This window comes from Meriones unguiculatus, chromosome 17 (assembly GCF_030254825.1).
Source record: "Meriones unguiculatus strain TT.TT164.6M chromosome 17, Bangor_MerUng_6.1, whole genome shotgun sequence".
NCBI classification, from domain to species: domain Eukaryota; kingdom Metazoa; phylum Chordata; class Mammalia; order Rodentia; family Muridae; genus Meriones; species Meriones unguiculatus.
Window position 1 is genome coordinate 14,720,509 of NC_083364.1, and position 19,615 is coordinate 14,740,123.

The 19,615-nt window shown below is 42.3% G+C and overlaps 1 protein-coding gene across 2 annotated transcripts; it reads right to left on the reverse strand.

Annotated features, from left to right (window-relative positions):
* Positions 1-518: 518 nt before the first annotated feature.
* Positions 519-17,826, reverse strand: LOC110561479 (zinc finger protein OZF-like). Of its 2 annotated transcripts, XM_021657921.2 has the most exons (4): positions 17,702-17,826; positions 5,032-5,158; positions 4,777-4,831; positions 519-4,094 (listed from the first exon to the last, which is right to left on the reverse strand). In XM_021657921.2, the coding sequence occupies exons 1-4, from the start codon at positions 17,702-17,704 to the stop codon at positions 2,687-2,689; spliced, it is 1,593 nt and encodes a 530-aa protein (XP_021513596.1). In that variant the 5' UTR covers positions 17,705-17,826; the 3' UTR covers positions 519-2,686. The 2 variants fall into 2 exon arrangements, with proteins under 2 accessions (XP_021513596.1, XP_060226996.1); XM_060371013.1 differs by lacking the exons at positions 4,777-4,831; positions 17,702-17,826 and having other exon boundaries at positions 5,032-5,159.
* Between the last annotated feature and the right edge of the window lie 1,789 nt (positions 17,827-19,615).

A 19,615-nucleotide genomic window follows, 5' to 3' on the forward strand; every position in this document is an offset into this window, starting at 1 on the left:
CGTAAGTTTTTCCATGACAGTGTGGAGAACAAAGGGTCCCTCTATACTGTGTGCTGAATTCTAAAAGTTCTTAATCTACTACGCTGACATGTGAAAGATAGATGAAAAGCACAGTGTAATACATACTCTCTGAGAATCGCCATCTTGTTTGAAACAATGGTGCTCTATGTCTGTCCATTGTTAAGCATCTGCTAGAAGCCTCATATATACATACGTGTACTTTTACAGTCATAAAGGACATAGCAGATTTTAAAACTAAATGCCCTCAACTGAAATAAGAAAGATAACCGACTTCCAAGGGTCTGCCTTACGATATAAGCAATTTGTTTAACAACGACACTGGGAAAACAAGCTAAAGATCAAGAATAAATAGCATACACTCTTAAAGCCTAATCCCATGCGGGGCCAACATAGTGAATTACACTGTCTGCTATAATGATTAGGGGCAGCCCTAGTGATGCAGTGTGAAGACGACCATGCATACAAATACACAAAGCCAGCAAACACTACACAGCCCATTACAGCCAAATGAATGATTTATTACAAAATACACATGGTTGGATGCTTTTAACAAACGTTACACTAAGCAATTAGGGCAACTTAACAATGGAGGTGAAGGGTTAATGTTCACCAGTTTGGATGTACTAAATACACATCTTGCTCATTTTTTTATCTACCATGGTTTACGAGTATGCAGTTTTATGGAATCTAAGAAGCACTGGTATTAATGGGAAACAGAGCTCTGTATTTTAATGAAATGCTGAGTAGACAGCAAGCAACACAGTGAAAAGCGAGTCTCCGCAATTGTGTCAATGCCTGGAAAAGGACCACCTGAGGAGAAGGTAATCCTCAGTAACCAGGAGAGGCTAAAAACAGTCACATCTTGGACATCTGCTTGAAAATTCAAATGAAATTCGAATCATGAAAATGCACAAAACTGCCACCTTTTAAAAATGGGAATAACCAATACTCGTGAACTATTTCTTCCTCTCTATATCACAACTTTTCAGGGAGGACAATAATTACAGTTACAAAAGTAGGAACTATATTCAACCACAAAGTACTTTCAGCAAATAGAAACACCAAGCAAATAGAAACTACATTAAAATGTAATCAATTCCTTTAAAACAAGTGTCAAACAGCGTAGAAATTGCATCTAAAAAGAAATAGCACCACCATTACTTGAAAGGATTCCCTATGATTCATCCCTCTTTATTGGGATAAATGATACTGTCTCACGCATTTTTGACCAATGAACCACTTATATCAGCATGGTATATTTCTTGTAATAAAAGTTGTAAAAAAAAAAAAAACCTTGTAATAAAAGTTGAGCAGCATAAGCATAAAGTGAAGTTTACATGTTAAAAACCAGTTCCAAACTGCTGAACATGACAGCGGGTTTTAACTTATAAAGACATACAATTTAAAACCATGTTGACTATGAAAGGGTAACTGAAGATCCCTTCTCAGTAAATGAGGAAGTTAACGTTCTTTAATATACCTATTAGAAAAGTTAACGAATATAAAAGAAAAAATGTATTAAAAAATTCCGTAGTGGCACACACACCTGTAATGCCAGCACTTGTGAGGCAGAGAGCAGGCAGGTCCCTGCAAACACAAAGCCAGCCCGGTCTCCATAGTTCCTGGAGAGACAATTCCTGGAGAGACTGTCCCACAAAACAAAAGACAGTAACAGTACAGAATCCTATTTGGGGCTTGCGACAAGGCTCAGTGAGTAAAAGTGCTTGTGGAGGAAGCCAGGCAGGGAAGCGATTCTTGAATTTTGTTCACTAAACTCCATACCTGTGCTATGCCATACACACATACAAAATAAATAATAAATCATCAAAAACTTATTGGACGAAAGTACACGTTACAGCTACAAAACATAAAATCTACGTAAGAATGTTACTCTGAGAAAAATCCAAATATGCATCTAAACACAAGGAAACTGCCAAGCAATTAATAATAGTATTTTTTAAAATGCCATAAAATAACAGCCAGAAAAATACTAAAACAAATACACAGTTTCAACTTCATAGGAAACATGATTACTCAAAATGTACGTAAAAATTAAGCATACTGGATTATTACAAATGCATCTGAATTCAACAAATTCAATATAGCTTACTACTAAAAGAAACTGTATTGATTTAAAAACAGCAGCCATTCAATCCTAATTCAATTAATTTACCAAACAGACTTTGATCATCAAAATTCAAGTCGTTTCTTTATACACTTGCTACTGTTGTTCCTTGCAGAGTACTTATTGTCATTTTTAGTGTATTTCAGGTTTTCAGTAATATTCTACCAAAAAATCGTGTCTGGTTCCTCACATTTCTTGCTTATACCATATTCAACTACATGAGAAAATTTAACAACTCTTATTTGAAATATACAATTTTCTTTTTCTTGTCATAAGGACAATTTCATTTGGTTAGAGATGGCTCTTCGTAAATCTCACACCATGTAGCCTAAGATTTACTCAATACTGTTGTCCTCTAAACCTGCATAGCCCTGGTGTTGGAATATAAGGCTTCATCCTATGTGTACTTACACACGCAAGTAAAAATTACACAATTGCTGGTCTCATAGTCTCTTGGTTTTCCCCCATACTTCCTTCACTCCTTGTAGTAACAGAAAGCTGGATACAAAGACTCTCATAGGATTTACATTGCTCTGAGTTCTATCCACTGGATTTCTTTTCATTATGAGTTCGTTCATGTTGGTGAAGATACGTAGAACATGTGAACGCTTTCCCACACTGCTTGCACACATATGGTTTCTCTCCAGTGTGGTTTCTTTCGTGGATTTGAAGGGATTTTGAAAAAGTGAATGCATGCCCACACTGCACGCACACATACGGTTTCTCTCCAGTGTGAAGTCGTTCGTGATTGTAACAAGCCCTGTGTTGGATGAAGGCTTTCCCACACTGCTTACATGAATAAGGTTTCTCTCCCGTGTGGATTCGTTCATGTTTGTGAAGGTACGTGGAACAGGTAAAGGCCTTCCCACACTGCTTGCAAACATAGGGTTTCTCTCCCGTGTGAATCCGTTCATGAATGTAGCAGGCACTGGAGTAGGTGAAGGCTTTCCCACAATGTTTACACGAGTAAGGCTTCTCTCCAGTGTGAATTCTTTCATGGATCAGAAGCTGAGAAGAACGGATGAAGGCTTTCCCACACTGTTTACAAACGTAGTGCTTCTCCCCAGTGTGAGTCCTCTCGTGATTGTTGCGGGTGGTGGGATCGCTGAAGGCTTTCCCACAATGCTTACATAAATAAGGTTTCTCCCCAGTGTGGATTCGTTCATGTTTGCGAAGGTATGAAGAACGTCCAAATACCTTCCCACACTGCTTACAAGCATAAAGTTTCTCTCGGGTATGACTTCTTTCATGTTGGAGAAGGTGGTAAGAATGAATACAGGCTTTGCCACACTGTTTACATACATAAGGTCTGTCTCCAGTGTGAGTGCGCTCATGATTGTAACAGGCCCTTGGGTGGATGAAAACTTTTCCACAATACTTACATGCAAACGTCTTTTCTCTAGTATGAATTTTATAATGTTTGATAAGGTGGCTGGAATTAATGAAGGCTTCTCCACACTCCTTACACACAAATGGTTTTTCTCCAGTTTGGATTCTTTCGTGTGACTGAACATAACGGCATGTCATGAGAGCTGTTTCAAGCTGTTTATAGTCATGGAAATTATCTCCAGTATGAGTTGTCTCACAATCTCGATCAGAAGCGAGACTCCTACAGGGCTCATTAGATGGTTTATTTCCACAGGGTTTCTCTCTGGAAGGGTTCTCAAGGGTAAGAAGGGACTCAGAGTGTGTAAAATCCTTCCAACACTTCTTATGCTTAAAATGCTTTCCCACACATTGCTGATCCCTATATGGTTTCTCTGCACCTGGACCTCTGAGGGGCACATGGGCCTGTGAGAGACTGACGCCATCATTTTCGCACACACTGTTTTCATGAGCTACTCCAGGAGGCTCGTACGCATTGACAGCATGCTCTCCAATCTGTTGGTGGGTTTCTCCATACTGAATACCATGTTCAAATTCACGGAGTCCTTCAACCATGTGAATGCTGAAAAAAAAAAAAAAAAGAATATTACTGTAGTTTTATGGCCAGCCAAAAGAGGTGCTGGAGGGTGGGTGTTGTAGCCCACACTTGTTCCTGCATACAGTCTTCTTAGTTTCTCTAATGTCTCTGCGCTCTCCTAAATAATACACATAAATTTACAAAAAGAATGGTGAAAAAACACTACAGATACACAGTGATTTGTTTAGCTTATTTCATGCTTAATTCTTTAAATTTTTCCATTTCATGTTGGCTTATATTTGGCAAACACAGTCTTTTCCAAAGGTACCAAAGTTGAATATTCTTTATGCAAAATGGTGTGCATCAGGCTTTATGGAATTGGGATAGCTAAGTATTTTAATGCAATTTATTGAAGGTGGATCACAAAATATCCCAAGCACACACATATATTTTATAGTCAAAGTTTAAAGGTAACTTGATAAAAGTATATTAAATAATTTTGTATGGAAAGACTTTGTACAATGACAGAATTGGGAAACAGTTCATAAAACGCAAAGCTGCATGACACTGTACAACATTGCATTACAGAGTTGTGATCCTGTGATTTTGAATGTTTGCGTTCAATGAAGTTTTAAAACCAATTTACATTTAGCTGTAAATTTGGGCCTCATTTTCTATCACTTTAAAGTATGTGATATAAGTTCCTTTTTCTTTGATTGTAAATTACCTCAGATTTCTCCTCACATTTTGGTAATGCTCAATGTTTTCTTCCTCAGTTCTCCCTGGAAGGTAAACCCAAAGAAAGTATCATTCAACAGTACATAAAAAGCACTACATTCTATGCCCTCGCACCAGAATGTAATAAGGCATATAATGTTCACCAACATCTTTCAATATTTCAAATTATGCAACTGCACAGATGAGCAAGAAACAGTTATTTTTCTGAATGAACAAGGAAAAGTATCATGCTGTATTTTTTTACCTATGGAGATCAGGTTGCTAAAGGTCTCCTTCATCACATCTCTGTAGAGCTCCTTTTGATAAGAATCCAACAAAGCCCACTCTCCTAAGGTGAAGTTCACAGCCACATCCTCAAAGGTCACTGGCTCCTAAAATGATCCACAGATATTTACAAAACTAATGGTGAAAAAAAACACTGGAAACTTAGAGTGACTAGATTCCTTCACTTCATGCTTTCTTCTTCATATATTGCCTACACATTATGGTTGGCATCACTTTTTTGCAACTTACAATAGCAAAAACACATTTACTATTCATTCTAACTCTCCCACTGCCACACAATCCTGATGCTCGGATGAACTATATGATGAATGAACACCAGAACATGACCGTCTGTTGGGATGCCAGCCTCAATAATCTCTGTACACTGCATCTTTATTAATCTGGAATCCACCTCTAGGGAGCCTGTCTAGCTATTAGAAATGTCTATTTATTAACAGTAGTTAATTATGAAGGCTTGAACAGTCACTGGAATAAAACAACCAGCTTAAAGTGTAAAGGAGGAAATCGCTAGCGTGCAAGGCTTTGTAACCACAATAGGATACTTTAAATACTCCCAGCATCTTTCCAGCTTCTTGCCCATTTCTAACATACGAAGAGATTTTCTCTAATCAAAACCCCAATGAAATCTGGATGAATTCTTTCTTATCAAGATTGTGACTGCTCCAAGCATAGCAGTGCATACCTTTAATCCCAATACTCAGGAGGCAGAGGCAGGTGGATCTTTCTGAATTTGAGCTCAGCCTGACCTAATATCAAATTCCAGATCAGGCAGAACTATGTAGTAAATCCTTGACTCAAGAAAAAGAAAAAGGAAAGAAAAAAGAAGAGAAAAGGGGACTGTGAATGCTGAATGTCAGCCTCAAACAGAACATTTTTTTTTTTAATCAGTGTCCCCATGCTCCGGGAACATCACAGAGGAGGAAAGAAAACGCTGCCATATGAATACAACATGGCTATTGCATTTGTGAATTCACAGCAGCTATGGTTGCTTGCACAAGATGACGCCAGCCAAAATTCTGGCATAAATAAGAAAATTCTGTTCACGTCTCCACCCTTACTTAGGAGCTAGCGGCAGTTGGTAGCTGCTGGGAGACAGACAATCACTCCTCTTTGGCTACTGGGATGCTCCAATGGATGGTACCGTACTCATGCACATGTGGGCAGTCCCAGTTGAGTTAATAGTTTATGAGGAAGAGAAAAAGACATGAAGTTCCAAGAGAGACATCTTAGACCAGTGGTCCTCAACCTTCCTAATGCTCTGACCCTTTAGTACAGTTCATGTTGTGATGACCCCCACCACCACAAAATTATTTTGTTGCTACTTCATAACTGTAATTTTGCTAGTGTTATGGATCATAATGTAAATATCCACAATGCAGGCTGTTGAACAATCTCTGTGAAAAGGTTGCTCAACCCCCAACGGGACGGTGACTGACAGGCTGAGAGCCCCAGCTCTGGATTATGGAGGCATCTTTAGAATCTGGCTGTACAGTGAAACTTTTAAAAACAGCCAACTGACCTTTGGATATAAGAACAGAATTTCCTCATGAGGAAAAAAAAAAACCTTCTGTATAGGAAGTATGGAAATATATTAATATATGAAAATTAAGGAAGGTGAAAGACAACAAAGCAAAAAGCTTTCAAAAGCCAACAAAATGCCAAAGAATATGTGAAAATTCACATGGAAAAAAAAAAAAAGGACCGAAAAAACATATTTTGTCAAATAAGAAACAAACAAGAAACAAGACTCAAAGCCCTGAGTAAGAAAATCAATACGCAAAAATAAAATTTTTGTTTTAAGTCTGTATGTGTGTGTGCATACGCGCACACTTTTGGTGGCCAGAAAAGGGTGTTGACCCTGATGTGTGACAAGTGTGACAGGGATGTCTACTTACCCCTGGGAAGAAACTGATGACAGACTGACATAAGGACATCACCAAAGTCTGACTTGCAAAGTCAGTGTGTTTTCTTGGGATTACTTACAGAAATCTGAGAGAGGAGAAATGAGTGGGAGACCTCTGCATCGCCAAAGGCCCACCCCCAGCACAGTGATGACTCGCAGAAGTGGGAAACCTGTAGAACACTGCACATGGCATCCGCAGCTCAACAGTATCTTTTCTGGCATCTACTCATTTGGTTTAAGCCTCTTCCAGGCACCCCTGCTGGACTAAGGGTAGCTTTCTGCAGTTTTTGCTACTTATATAATCTTGGAGAGCAAGGGGCCTACTCAGTTTCAGGAAGTTCCTGAGGCTTTGAAGCTGTTTACTTACTTTAATTAAGTGATTCACCTCTTTTCTGAACATGCTGGGTCTCAAAGAGCTTCCTTCCCTCAAGATGAAATGTTTTATCTCAGAGAAAATTGCTACACATCAGGATTCCCCTAAGTAAGCACCTGATCTGAGCACTGGGATCTAACCTGTATCTTCTGCAAAAACACTGTCAGCTGCTGACCTAGTGTTTCTTTTGAGAACTAATGAAAAAAAAAATGAATTTATGCAAGAACAAAATTTGCAACAGTGTCATTTCCTATACTATGAACTTCATTGCAATCTACAGTCTAGGCATATTTCTCTACTGTCTATCAAATGTTTTTGTATTTGTACCTGTTACCAATGCATTATTTCTTAGCATTTATAATGCCACCTTGAAAATGTCCTAAGTGGACAGGAGCTCCACAAGGAGAGCAACAGAAAAAATCTGGGCACAGGGGTCTTTTCTGAGACTGATACTCCAACCAAGGACCATTCATGGAGATAACCTAGAACCCCCTGCACAGATGTAACCCATGGCAGCTCAGTGTCCAAGTGGGTTCCCTAGTAACGGGAGCAGACCGTCTCTGACATAAACTGATTGGCCTGCTCTTTGATCACCTCCCCCTGAGGGAGGAGCAGCCTTACCAGCAGGCTACAGAGGAAGACAATGCAGCCAGTCCTGAGGAGACCTAATAAGCTAGGGTCAGAGGGAAGGGGAGGAGGACCTCCCCTATCAGTGGACTGGGGGAGGGGCATGGGTGGCAAAGAGGGAGGGAGGATGGCATTGGGAAGGGGAAGAGGGAGGGAGCTACAGGTGGGCTACAAAGGGAACAAACTGTAATTTAGAAAAAAAGAAAAAAGAAAGAAAGAAAGAAAATGTCCTAAGAATAGGATGATAAACCAAGTAAGGAAACAGTTTAAATCTAACCTCAGATATAAGCATATGTGACACATTCTAAGATAAAGAAAAACAAAGGGTGCTTTTGTTCTAAAGCAAGTTGAACTTTACGATTTAAAGCTGTAGGAAGAATGCAGAGTGGGAGCAGTAAGAGGACTTAAACGATAGATGTGCTTCCTGCTGAGCATGATGAGCAGAGTTCAACCCTGGAACTCATGTTATAGGTAAGATGCAACTTCAAGTTGTACCGTGACCCCACCATACACACTGTGGAATGTGCATACTCACAAACACGCATGACACACACACACATTAATGAAGAGTTTTGTTTTTACTGCATAATACAAAGTCACATGTAGAAACCAGCACAAAAGCCTTAGAAGGTAAATTAAACCCAAGGCCTTGATTCCAATTCCAGGAATCAGAGGGTGGAAGGAGAACCAACTCTCAGAAACTGTCCTCTGGCCTCCACACACGCACCCAATTTGCATACAAATAATTAAATAAGTGAAGGTAATAACAAGGTTTTTAAGTCACATTTAGAAGACAGAAAAGCAGACAATGAGGAGTAAGGATGAATCAGGCAGGGAGGCAGGGCACCAAATGGTGACCTCAACAACTGCCTAAGGTCTAGACAGAAATTTTACTTTTGAGGGAGCACCCTAGTGTGTAGCCCAAATTAGTGTTACATTAACCACCTTCCTTCCTCATCCTCCTGAGCAGTTTGTGCGGACATACACAGCCACCAGCCATTTTGATGAGAATTCTTAGAAAACTACTTACTGATAAATCTTTGAAGTGTGATTTTTTTAGAACACACAAACTGCAGAAAGCAATGTGTTTCATTATGAAATTTTGAAACATACATACCACAGACGTGGGCACAAAGGTTTAGAATTCCTTCAGGAAACACATACACACCCACTTAAATGCCAAGAACTTTTGGTTCGGCCTTTTAATCATGCGAAACAGGTCTCAGTCATAATGGTTCTAATTTCTTCGCAGTCCTCCTTTATTTTCTGCTTATAACAGTCCATCAACCTTGCTTACAAGATTTGAAACTCTGTCTTTGGGTAGGTACAGTCTATGGCTGAGGTTTTGTTTTGGATTTTTGGGGTGTCTGTTTGTTGTTTGTTTTTTAGGGTCTCACTAAGTAGCATGATTTGCTATGTGGACCTGCCCCCCTCAAACTCAGTGCCTCTGATTGGAACTCTGGGACTAATGTTGGGTACAACCATACACAGCTATGGATAACATTTTTGACTGTTGTTTAAATTTTGTTTTATTGCTAGGAGCAGTGGCACACAGCTGTGATCCCAGCACTCAGGGAAGCAGAGGCAGGTGGATCTCTGTGGGTTCGAGGTCAGCCTGGTCTACAAAGTGAGTCCAGGACAGCCAACGCTACACAGAGAAACCTGGTCTCGAAAAAACAAAAGAAAAAAAGAAAAAAAATTTGCTTTATTGACTGGCCAATTTTGAAATTTTGTTTACCTCTAAAGTTCTTTATCTCTAGGCTCAGGAAATTAATAAAAAGAGCACTTGCTGTTGAAACATGAGGACAAAAAACTGGTTGTAGTTCTAGGTATTTGTAACCAATCTTAGAATTGGGGGTGAGGGCTGGGGCAAATCTGGGGCTGAAACAGCAAGCTAAAGGTACAGAGATAGAATCTAACTGTTGGTACCAAAGAAGAGATGGCAGAAACTGACATACTCCTCTGGGCATATATACACATGCAAACACACATAAACTACATCACACACGTATACACACACACACACACACACACACACACACACACGCGCGCGCGCGCGCACCATTTTTTCTTTTGGAGAGTTATACTGCCTTCTTTTTCATATATACTGTCAAGTTCTAAATTTGCATGTGTACATTGTGATACTGTAAGGATGCAGTTGTCTGAGTCCAGCATCTCAAGCCATCACTTCTCCATCTTGCTGGTAGGGTCAAACTAAGTTCATATTTGTAGGCCCAGGTAGCCCAGATAAGTCCAAACCACAAATGTCACTTTGGTCTGATAGACTGGCTCTAAGCCAGGGCCAACCCCACAAAGGCTTCCTGGCAGCCAGGAACCAAGAAATACCACAAAGTCATACCATACAACCACACACAAGAGATTTATTAAGAGGGGAAAACCCAGGAGGGTGGCTGCCTCGGCTCAGTCAGGAAGCAGAAGAGAACTGGGCAGAAGCCAGGTTTTGCATAGCATATCTTGGGGGACAAGATTTCTAGGAAGAGATTTCCTGGGTGGGGATGGGTGGGTTTTCAAGTTCAGAGCTTGACCACTGCATCTGGAGAGACCGGGTTCTTTAGAGTATTCTGTGGGTGGAGGCTGGAAGTTAGAGGTCCTCAAAGGCAGGTGCTGGCCACGGGATTGTCCATGTTTATGTAAACAATTTATTAATGAGATTTCTTCTTGAGGTCTCAGTCTATAATCCCTCTGCAGGCATGCCATGGCACATACACACACACAAAATAAATAAATATAATTATGTAGTTTTACAAAACTTAAACATGTAAGAGAAAAGTGCTAACTCCCCCTACACAGCACATATATCAAAATAACATTGCATCTCTTATCAGTAACCCCAAAGGCCAGAAAACATGAAACAGTGTATTTCAACTCGGAAAGTAATGAACTACCTACTGAATGGCTACATTCATGAAAGGTATGAAATGAAATGAGAACGAAATGAGAAATAAAGACTGTTCTACACATGCAAAAACTAAAGCAGCTCATGAGAACAAAACAGAATATACTTAAAGGAATATGATACACAGAGGATAAAAACAGTTTTAATAATAAGTGTATACAAAAGAATAAATTTCAGGCCAGCCAGATGACACTTGCTTTGTAAGCATGATAGCTGAGTTTGATCACTGGATCCCACATAAGGGAGAAAGGACTCTCCTTTTGCCTTTACACCCACGTTTGGGCAGGCAGGCATGCACGCGAGATGATCACACAGACCATCACCTCCAAAGTCCTCCAACTCACTGCTTATACCCAGCCGCCAATCCAAGGGGCTTTCCCTGGAAACTCTCTGGCCAGTCTAGCCAGGGAAGCAGGTAGGCAAATAGCTTCCCTGCTATGAATGAGATTTTAATTTCTCTCTCAGCTCCTCCAAATCTAATCCCCCAGTCTCACTCCCAGCTCTGCAGGGAACAACCTGCTGTAGCCTCCTCCTCCTCTCTGTTCCCTTCTCCAAGGAATCACACAGATCTTCCCTTCCAAACTTCCTTCACAGCACTCATTGCTTTAGCCCAGTCCCCAAATCCAGCAGACATCCCCTGGGAACCAGCAGGCCACTGCAGCCAGCAGAGCAGGTAGGCTAAATGCACATCTTGACCTCTCCTTCCATTCCTCCAAGTCCAGCCCCCTCCCCCATTCTTATCCCCAGCTTTGCAGCAGACTTTCTGCTGCGGCTCCTCCTTACTCTGTGCCCCCATTCCCAGGGGACAAAGCAGACCCTAGGGAGACACTCTGTTTTCCACCCCCTGTGAAGCCCTTAGCCCTACTCTCCTAGCTCACCCATCAACACTTAACTCTTCTTTGGAGACTCTGGAAGACAAAAGGCTACTATATGCAGCAAAACATTCAATCTTAATAGATGGAGAAAGGCCTTGCATGATAAAACCAAATTTAAGCAATATCTACAATCCAAGCCTACGGACAGCGCTAGAAGGAAAACTGCAACACCCAGAAGTTATGATATCCAAGAAAACACAGGGCATAAATCCTAGATCAGAAAGCAACACACACACCACAAGAAAATAACAGGAACCAAGAAACACTGCTTATTGATATCTCTCACCATTAGTGTTCTCCAATAAAAACAAAGAGACAAACAGACTGGATTTGAAAATAGGATCCATCCTTCTGCTGCATCCAGGAAGCACATTTAACATCAAGGATAGACATCACTTCTGGGTAAAAGAAGAGAACAAAATATTCCTAGCAAACGGACCCAAGAACCAAGCCAGTGCAGAAATTTTAATATCTGATAAAACAGACTTCAAACCAAAACTAATTAAAAGAGATAACTATGAACACTACACACTAGTCGAAAGGGAAAACTTGACTCAAAGGACAGGCCAGTTCTTAACATCTATGCTCCAACCACAAGGGCACCAAGGTTGTAAAGAGCCACTACCACAACTGCAATCACATGTCATACCTCACACACTGACAGTGAGAGACTGCCATGCCCCACTATTGTCACAGAGACAAGAGCTAAACAGAGAAACGTGGAAGCTAACTGAAGTCCTAAACCAAATGCAACTCACAGTTTTGGAAAACTTCACCCAAACACAAAAGAATATGTCTTCTCAGCACCTCATGAAACAGTCTCCAAAACTGACCACGAATCTGGACACAAAGCAAGTCTCAACAGAGACAAGAAAACTAATTCCCTGCATCTTAGCTGACCACTGTGGATTAATGCTGGATATCAACAGCAAAAATAACTGAAAGGTTACAGAGTCATGGAAACTGAACCATGAATCAATGAATCAGAGCAATGGTTCTTTGAGAAAAATTAGTAAGATTAACAAAGTAGCTGGATATAAAATTAAGTCATAAGAATCAGTAGCCCTCCTATATACAAATGAAAAGCAAGCAGTCTGAGAAAGAAATCAGAAAAACAACACCCTTCACAATAGCTTCAAATAATATAAAAATATCTTGGGGTAACCCTAACCAAACAAGTAAAAGGGTTGTATGATAGGGGCTGGAGATGGCTCAGAGGTTAAGAGCTCTGGCTGCTCCTCCAGAGGTCCTGAGTTCAATCCCCAGCACCCACATGGTGGCTCACAACTATCTATAATGCCATCTGGTGCCCTCTTCTGGCCTGCAGGAAGAACACTGTACATAATGATTTAAAAAAATAATAATAGAAAAGAAAAAAATACATGCAGGCATAACACTCAAAACACATTTATTTGTTGTATCCGCTGTGGAGCCCTCTTCTGGCCTGCAGGCAGAACACTGTGTACATAATAAATCTTAAAAAAACAAGAGCTGTATGATAAAAACTTTAATTGAAGAAGATATTAGAAGTTGTGAAGAACTTTCATGCTCATGGATCACTAGGGTTGATATAGTAAAAATTGTCATCTTACCAAAATTAACCTACAGATTCAACCCAATCCCCACCAAAATTCCACAAAATACCAAAAGTGATTTGCAGATCTTCATATGGATTTGCAGATTTTCATATGGATTTGCAGATCTTCATATGGATTTGCAGATCTTCATATGGAAACAGAAAAATCCCAGGATAGCTAAAACAATCCTGAATAAAAGAACTGCCAGAGGTACCGCCATCACCAATTTCAAGTTGTACTCTAGAGCTGTAGTAACAAAAACAGCATGATATTGGGACAGACACAATGATCAATGACATCACACTGATGTCAGACCCCACCAGGCCCAGACAGACAGGACTGACAGATTGCTAGCTCTCTCTCACTTCCGCACCTGTATTGTCATAGTTGGGGTTTCACTGTAGTCATAGTCACTAGGACACTGTGACATGCTGCATGAGCAGCATGCAGGCAGACGTGGTGCTGGAGGAGCACGGAGTTCTACATCTTGATCCGAGGCAGCAGCAGACTGTGTGCCACACTTACTAAAGCTTGAACACAGGAGACTTCAAAAAGCTTGTCCCCACAGTGGCGCACTTCTTCCAACAAGCCCAAACCTATTCCAAAAAGGCCACACCTTCTAAATAGTGGCATGCCCTATGGGCCATTCAAAAAGTAAGTTTATGGGGGCTATACCTATTAAACCACCACACCTATGGAAACATGATTTTTGATAAAGAAGCCAGAAATACACAACGGAAAAAAGAAAGCATCTTCAACAAATAGTGCTGGTCAAGCAGGGTGGCTGCATGCAGAAGAATCCACACACACTCATACTCATCGCCGTGCACAGAACTCCACATAGATCAAACACATCAGCATAAAACCAGATACACTGAACCTAATAGAAGAAAAAGTGGGGACAGCCTGGAACTCATAGGAACAGAACACCAACAGCACAGGCACTAAGATCAACAATTAATAAATGTGAACCTCATGAAACTGAGAAGCTTCTGGATGACAAAGGACCATCCTTCAGTAAAGCAGTATCCTGGGGTATGCAAAAAGATTTTTTTACTAACTCCACATTCGACTAATAACCAAAATATATAAAATAACTAAAAAAAACCTAAAAACTCTTAAACTAAAAAAGCTAGATATCAAGAAAATAAATAACCCATACAAAAATTGGGGTACACATCAAAACAGAGTCCTCAAAAGAGGAAACTCAGATGTCTAAGGAAACATTCAACATCCTTACTCATCAGGGAAATAGAAATCAAACTATGGTATTCTTTCTTAGAATCCTCAGGATGGCTAAGATCGATAAAACAGTGACAGGTCATGCTGGTGAAAGGAGGCTGCTTATCCATTGCTGGTGGGAGCGCAATCTTGTACAGCTACGACGGAAAACAGTGTAGTGCTTCCGCTCTTGGGCATATAGCTAATGGACACTTCATCCCACAAAGATGCTTGCTAAACCATGCTCAATGCTGTTCTAGTCATAACAACCAGAAACTGGAAACAACTAACATATACCTCAAGAGAAGAATGGATAAAAAAAAAAAAATTTTTTTTTTTTACACTGACACAGTGTAAAAAATTTAACTCAATCGCTAAGAAAAAAAAATTTCACAGGTAAATGGATGGAATTAGAAAAGAAAAAATTGTCCTGAGTGAGGTATCACAGACCTAGAAAGAGGGATGCGATCGGTGCCTTGCTCAGCCATCATCAGAGAAGCTTCCTTCAGGGAGCAGATGGGAGCAGATAGAGACCCACAGCCAGACACTGTGCAGAGAATGAGAGGCTCGGAACACAGCCCTATCAACTCCCTCCCCCAGAGCACAGGGAACCCTTTGGAAGTGCAAACAGAAAGAGCGTAAGACCCAGAGGGGATGGAGAACACTGTCCTCTAAAAGCAACCTGAGAACTTGAGGAGACAAGGCCTGCCATGTCTACACCAGGTCCTCTGTGCATAGACTCTGGTTTCCAGGGGGGTTGTTTGTTTGTTTGTGTTCGGCTTTTTTGTTGTTGCTGTTTATTGTGGTTTTTGTTTGTTTGTTTTTCGAGGCAGGGTTGTTGGTTTTTTGTTGTTGTTGTTTTGTTTTGTCTTCTGTGCAGCCTTGGCTGTCCTGGACTTGTAGACTAAGCTGGCCTCGAACTCACAGAGATCAGCCTGCCTCTGCTTCTCCAAATGTGGGATTCCAAATGTGCGCCACGGTGCCCAGCTTGGTTTCCAGTTTTTAAGTGGGAGTCCTCAGTGTGCAAATGAGTGGGTCTCTGATCCTTGTGCCTTCCTCTTGGGCTCTTTCCTCTCTTTGATTTATCTAACTCAGATGTGTTATTTTTTTTATCTTATATTTCATTATTATCCCTTAGAAACCTGTTTGTTTGGTAATGAGAGACAGAAAGGGAATGGAGAGGAGGTTAGGAAGAGCTGGGAGGGGTAGAGGAATGAAAAACCATAATCAGGATATATTATGGCTGGGTAGGGGAATCTTTGCAATAAAAGTGGGCACAAAAAGACAGTAGCAAGAGTTAAGTTCACAGCTACAAATGTTTATATACAAATTCAAAATAGGAGTTTAAAAAAAGCTATCTGAAGATTAATATATGAAAGAAGCCAGTCTGAAGAGGAAGACCTGAAGCCCTTTCTTCCTGGGACTTTTACTAAAGAACAGAGTATGCTCAAGAAAAGCTTGGTATACAAACTTCATATATTTCGGAGAGGCAGATGTTTTGTAAATGTCTCTGAAAATGTCTCAAAAAGCAAGGACTGCATTTCCTCCCTCAGCCTTTGGGTGCTCCTTCCTCAGGCCACTAGTCGCTGCTGTTCTTGGGAGGGTCTTTCCCTTCTCAGTAAGACGTCTATATTTCTCTCTAGTGTAACCCTACAGTCTAAGAAACAAGATCTTGTGAATGGCCCCTCTACTCACACCCAGGTCTCAACATTTAGAAAGTGTGCTTTCCTGGATTCCCTGGGCTTCCTCACTGTTTCTCTGCTGTCCATGTTGAACTTAAAAGGTATTCTGTTTTTTTTGTCCTCTCTCCCATCTCATGACAAATGCCAATATTTAAAGCTTGCCTGTCCTGTTTTCTCCCCCCCCCCCCAAACTCGATTATATTGTCCTCTGGTTTCCTTCTAAGTTCATCTGCCATTTTTCTTTTAAGTTAAAGAAACCCAAGAGCCAAAAAAGTAACCTCAGCTTCCCAGGAGACATACTGAGAACTCAGACACATGTCAAATAAACATCTGGAGTCAATGACGCAAACACAGGTCTTAAAAAACAAGAACAAGCCAGATGCAAAAGCAAAAGCAGCAAGAAATTTTTAAAAAGATATGGGAAGAAATAAACAAAATAGAGACAGAACAATACATACAGCGATCTCAATGTCAGAAGTGGTTCTTCAAAGGAAAAAAAAAACAGTAAAACAGACAAAACTCTAGTCAAACTAGAAAAGGAGGGAAGATTCAAATTAATAAAATGAGTCACAAATTAGGGGAGGTTACAAGAGATTTAGAAAAGCAGAGAAGCAAAGTGGTTAAATTCCGAGTCCCATACAACTAGCTAAAATTAAATCAAGTGTTATAAACAACTCAAGCATTTGTAACAATGGAGTGAAACAGGCATAATAAAAAGCCCCCTTCAGTCTGTTCCAGTCCAGAGCCAAACAAGCCACGTTTTTATTTTCACAATTAAATTCACCTTATCTCATGCTTTTTTCACAGCCAGCATGCTAGAAATATTTTCCAATAATTACACTTTTCACCGATTCACAATCGGTGAAACCAAATAATTTTGAAGCAAACTGAAAATCCTCTCCTCCTTGCATGCCTGGGCATTTTCTTCCACTCTCAGCCCAGAGGGAGCAAACAAATCCTCCTGCAGTAACTCCGAACAGCAAATACGAGGATGCCTGGATGGGGTTGCAGTTCAGTGATAAAAGGTCTGCGAAGAATGAACAAGACCTGAGGGCCAATGCCCAGCATATATACATATATACACACATATATATGTGTGTGCGTGCATGTATATATGTATGTATGCGTGTGTGTGTATATGTATCCATACATCGTGCGCTCATCGCTGACGCTCCTGCCCAGGCACCTGACCGCTGCAGAGCATCACCGGCGATGCAGTGAGTGAGGAGGGGTAGTCTCACCCTGAAACCACAGGGGACTAGGTGACACAGCTTCGGAAGGGCAGGACGGGGCAGGGTCCGGCCTGAGCGACAGGACCGGACCCCAGGCTCCGCAGCCTGCTCTGCCCGCGATCCCCCTCTGCAGCGCGGCGCCGGGGGACGTCAGGGCGGCGGCGCCCCTCGGTGACACGCCCGCCGCGCACGCCTCCGGGAGCCTGGGACACACTCACTCACCATTGCCCTTCTCGGACGGGAACCGCGGTCTCCCCAAAGGGCCCGCGGTCCGCAGAGGGCGCAGCCGCCGGCCGGGCCGGCCCCGCCGCAGCTCCGCGGGACTCAAACCGGGCGGCGATGGCGGCACCCTCTGACTGTCCGCGCTCCTCATTGGGCGCGGCGCGCGCCGGAGCATCGGCGTCCCTGATTGGTGACCGGCGCCCGCACCTCTGCTCCGCACGCCCTTCTGGCACGGTCAAGTGGAGCTCAGCGGACAGACCGACTCACGGTATTCCGGCCAGCGACAGGTCCTAAAAATCTGGGCACAGGGGTCTTCTCTGAGACTGATACTCCAGCCAAGGACCATGCATGGAGATAACCTAGAACCCCTGCACAGATGTAGCCCAAGACAGTTCAGTCTCCAAGTGGGTGCCCTAATAATGGGAACACGTACTGTCTCTGACATGAACTGATTGGCCTGCTCTTTGATCACCTCCCCCTGAGGGGGGAGCAGCCTTACCAGGCCACAGAGGAAGACAATGCAGCCACTCCTGATGAGACCTGATAGACTAGGGTCAGATGGAAGAGAAGGAAGACCTCCTCCCCTATCAGTGGACTTGGGGAGGGACACGAGTGGGGAAGAGGGAGGGTGGGATTGGGAGGGGAGGAGGGAGGGTGGCACGGGGGGATAAAAAGTAAATAAACTGTAATTAATAAAAATAATTTAAAAAAGAAATAGAGTATTAAAAAAGTGTGTGTGTGTGTGTGTGTGTGTGTGTGTGTGTTTCGGGATTTCTAGAGCACGCACGAACTTCCTAGTGTACTCAGCGAGGTCCTCGTGCCTTTTCTCCACTTACACCACTCTAGCTGTTCCGAACATTCTGGACTCGGTGGCATAGGACAAACCCGAGGGCATCGTGCTTCCAGCTGCACGGACAGAGGCTTGCCCGGCTTTCCCCGTGGGTTCCGGGGATGCAAACGCGGGTCCTCAGGGTGATGAGGCATTTTACCAGCCATCTCGCCTCCCAGCCCTTCCCTCCGCCTGCGACGTGGGTTGTCCCCGCTCTGCTTCCTGCAGTGTCTGAATTTTCTAGTGCACGGGGAATGCTGACTGCAAACTGGACGTTCAGCGTGAGGGACTTCGGTGGTGGTCAAGATTATAGATGCATTTCACCAGACCCCTGGAAATGGTGTGTTAGAACGTCAGTGTGGCGGCAGAACACACTGCCCCACTTGTTGATATTAAGAGGTTGAGAGTTTCTGTGGCGAAGGAAGCAATGCAAGGCCGGTGAACTCCTAGAGCTGAATCCTTAGGGTCTCTGCCTCCTCACTGGACTGCACCACACAGCTGGGGGAGGTGGAAGGCACCCCCAGCAACCAATGCATGTTTTGTAACTCTAGAGCACTTGGGGAATGCTACCCCCATGTAACTATTTCCTCTGTTCATTGAAATCCCATTTCCTTGTTGGTGCGTTTTAGTTCTCCTGACAAGAAACGGATATATTAAAACAAAAGATATGAGAAAACTTGATTATCTGTACCATCCCGGATTCTGAAATTTGCATATGTAGATCTGCAACATCTCCTTTTGCCTGGGCTGCCTCGTGACCCCTTCTAATTCTAGAGCTAAGGGTATCGTGGGGACAGACGCATGAGTACCTATGCCGCTTGCTGGCCAGCCAGTTTCGACAGCTGAGGGGCTGCAGGTTCAATGAGAGAGTATGTGCCAAACACACAAAGCAGTCAAGGAACACACGCTGCGTGTCCCTCTGGCCCCCACATACATGAACTCACAAGAACACATGCACATACCCACAGTAACGAGTGCATCTGGCACACACACTTAACATTCACACACACACACTATCAGGTGATCGGTGACACCTCCATCTGGATTCTTCTACTTTCTAGTACTTGACAGTAAATGTGTGCTAA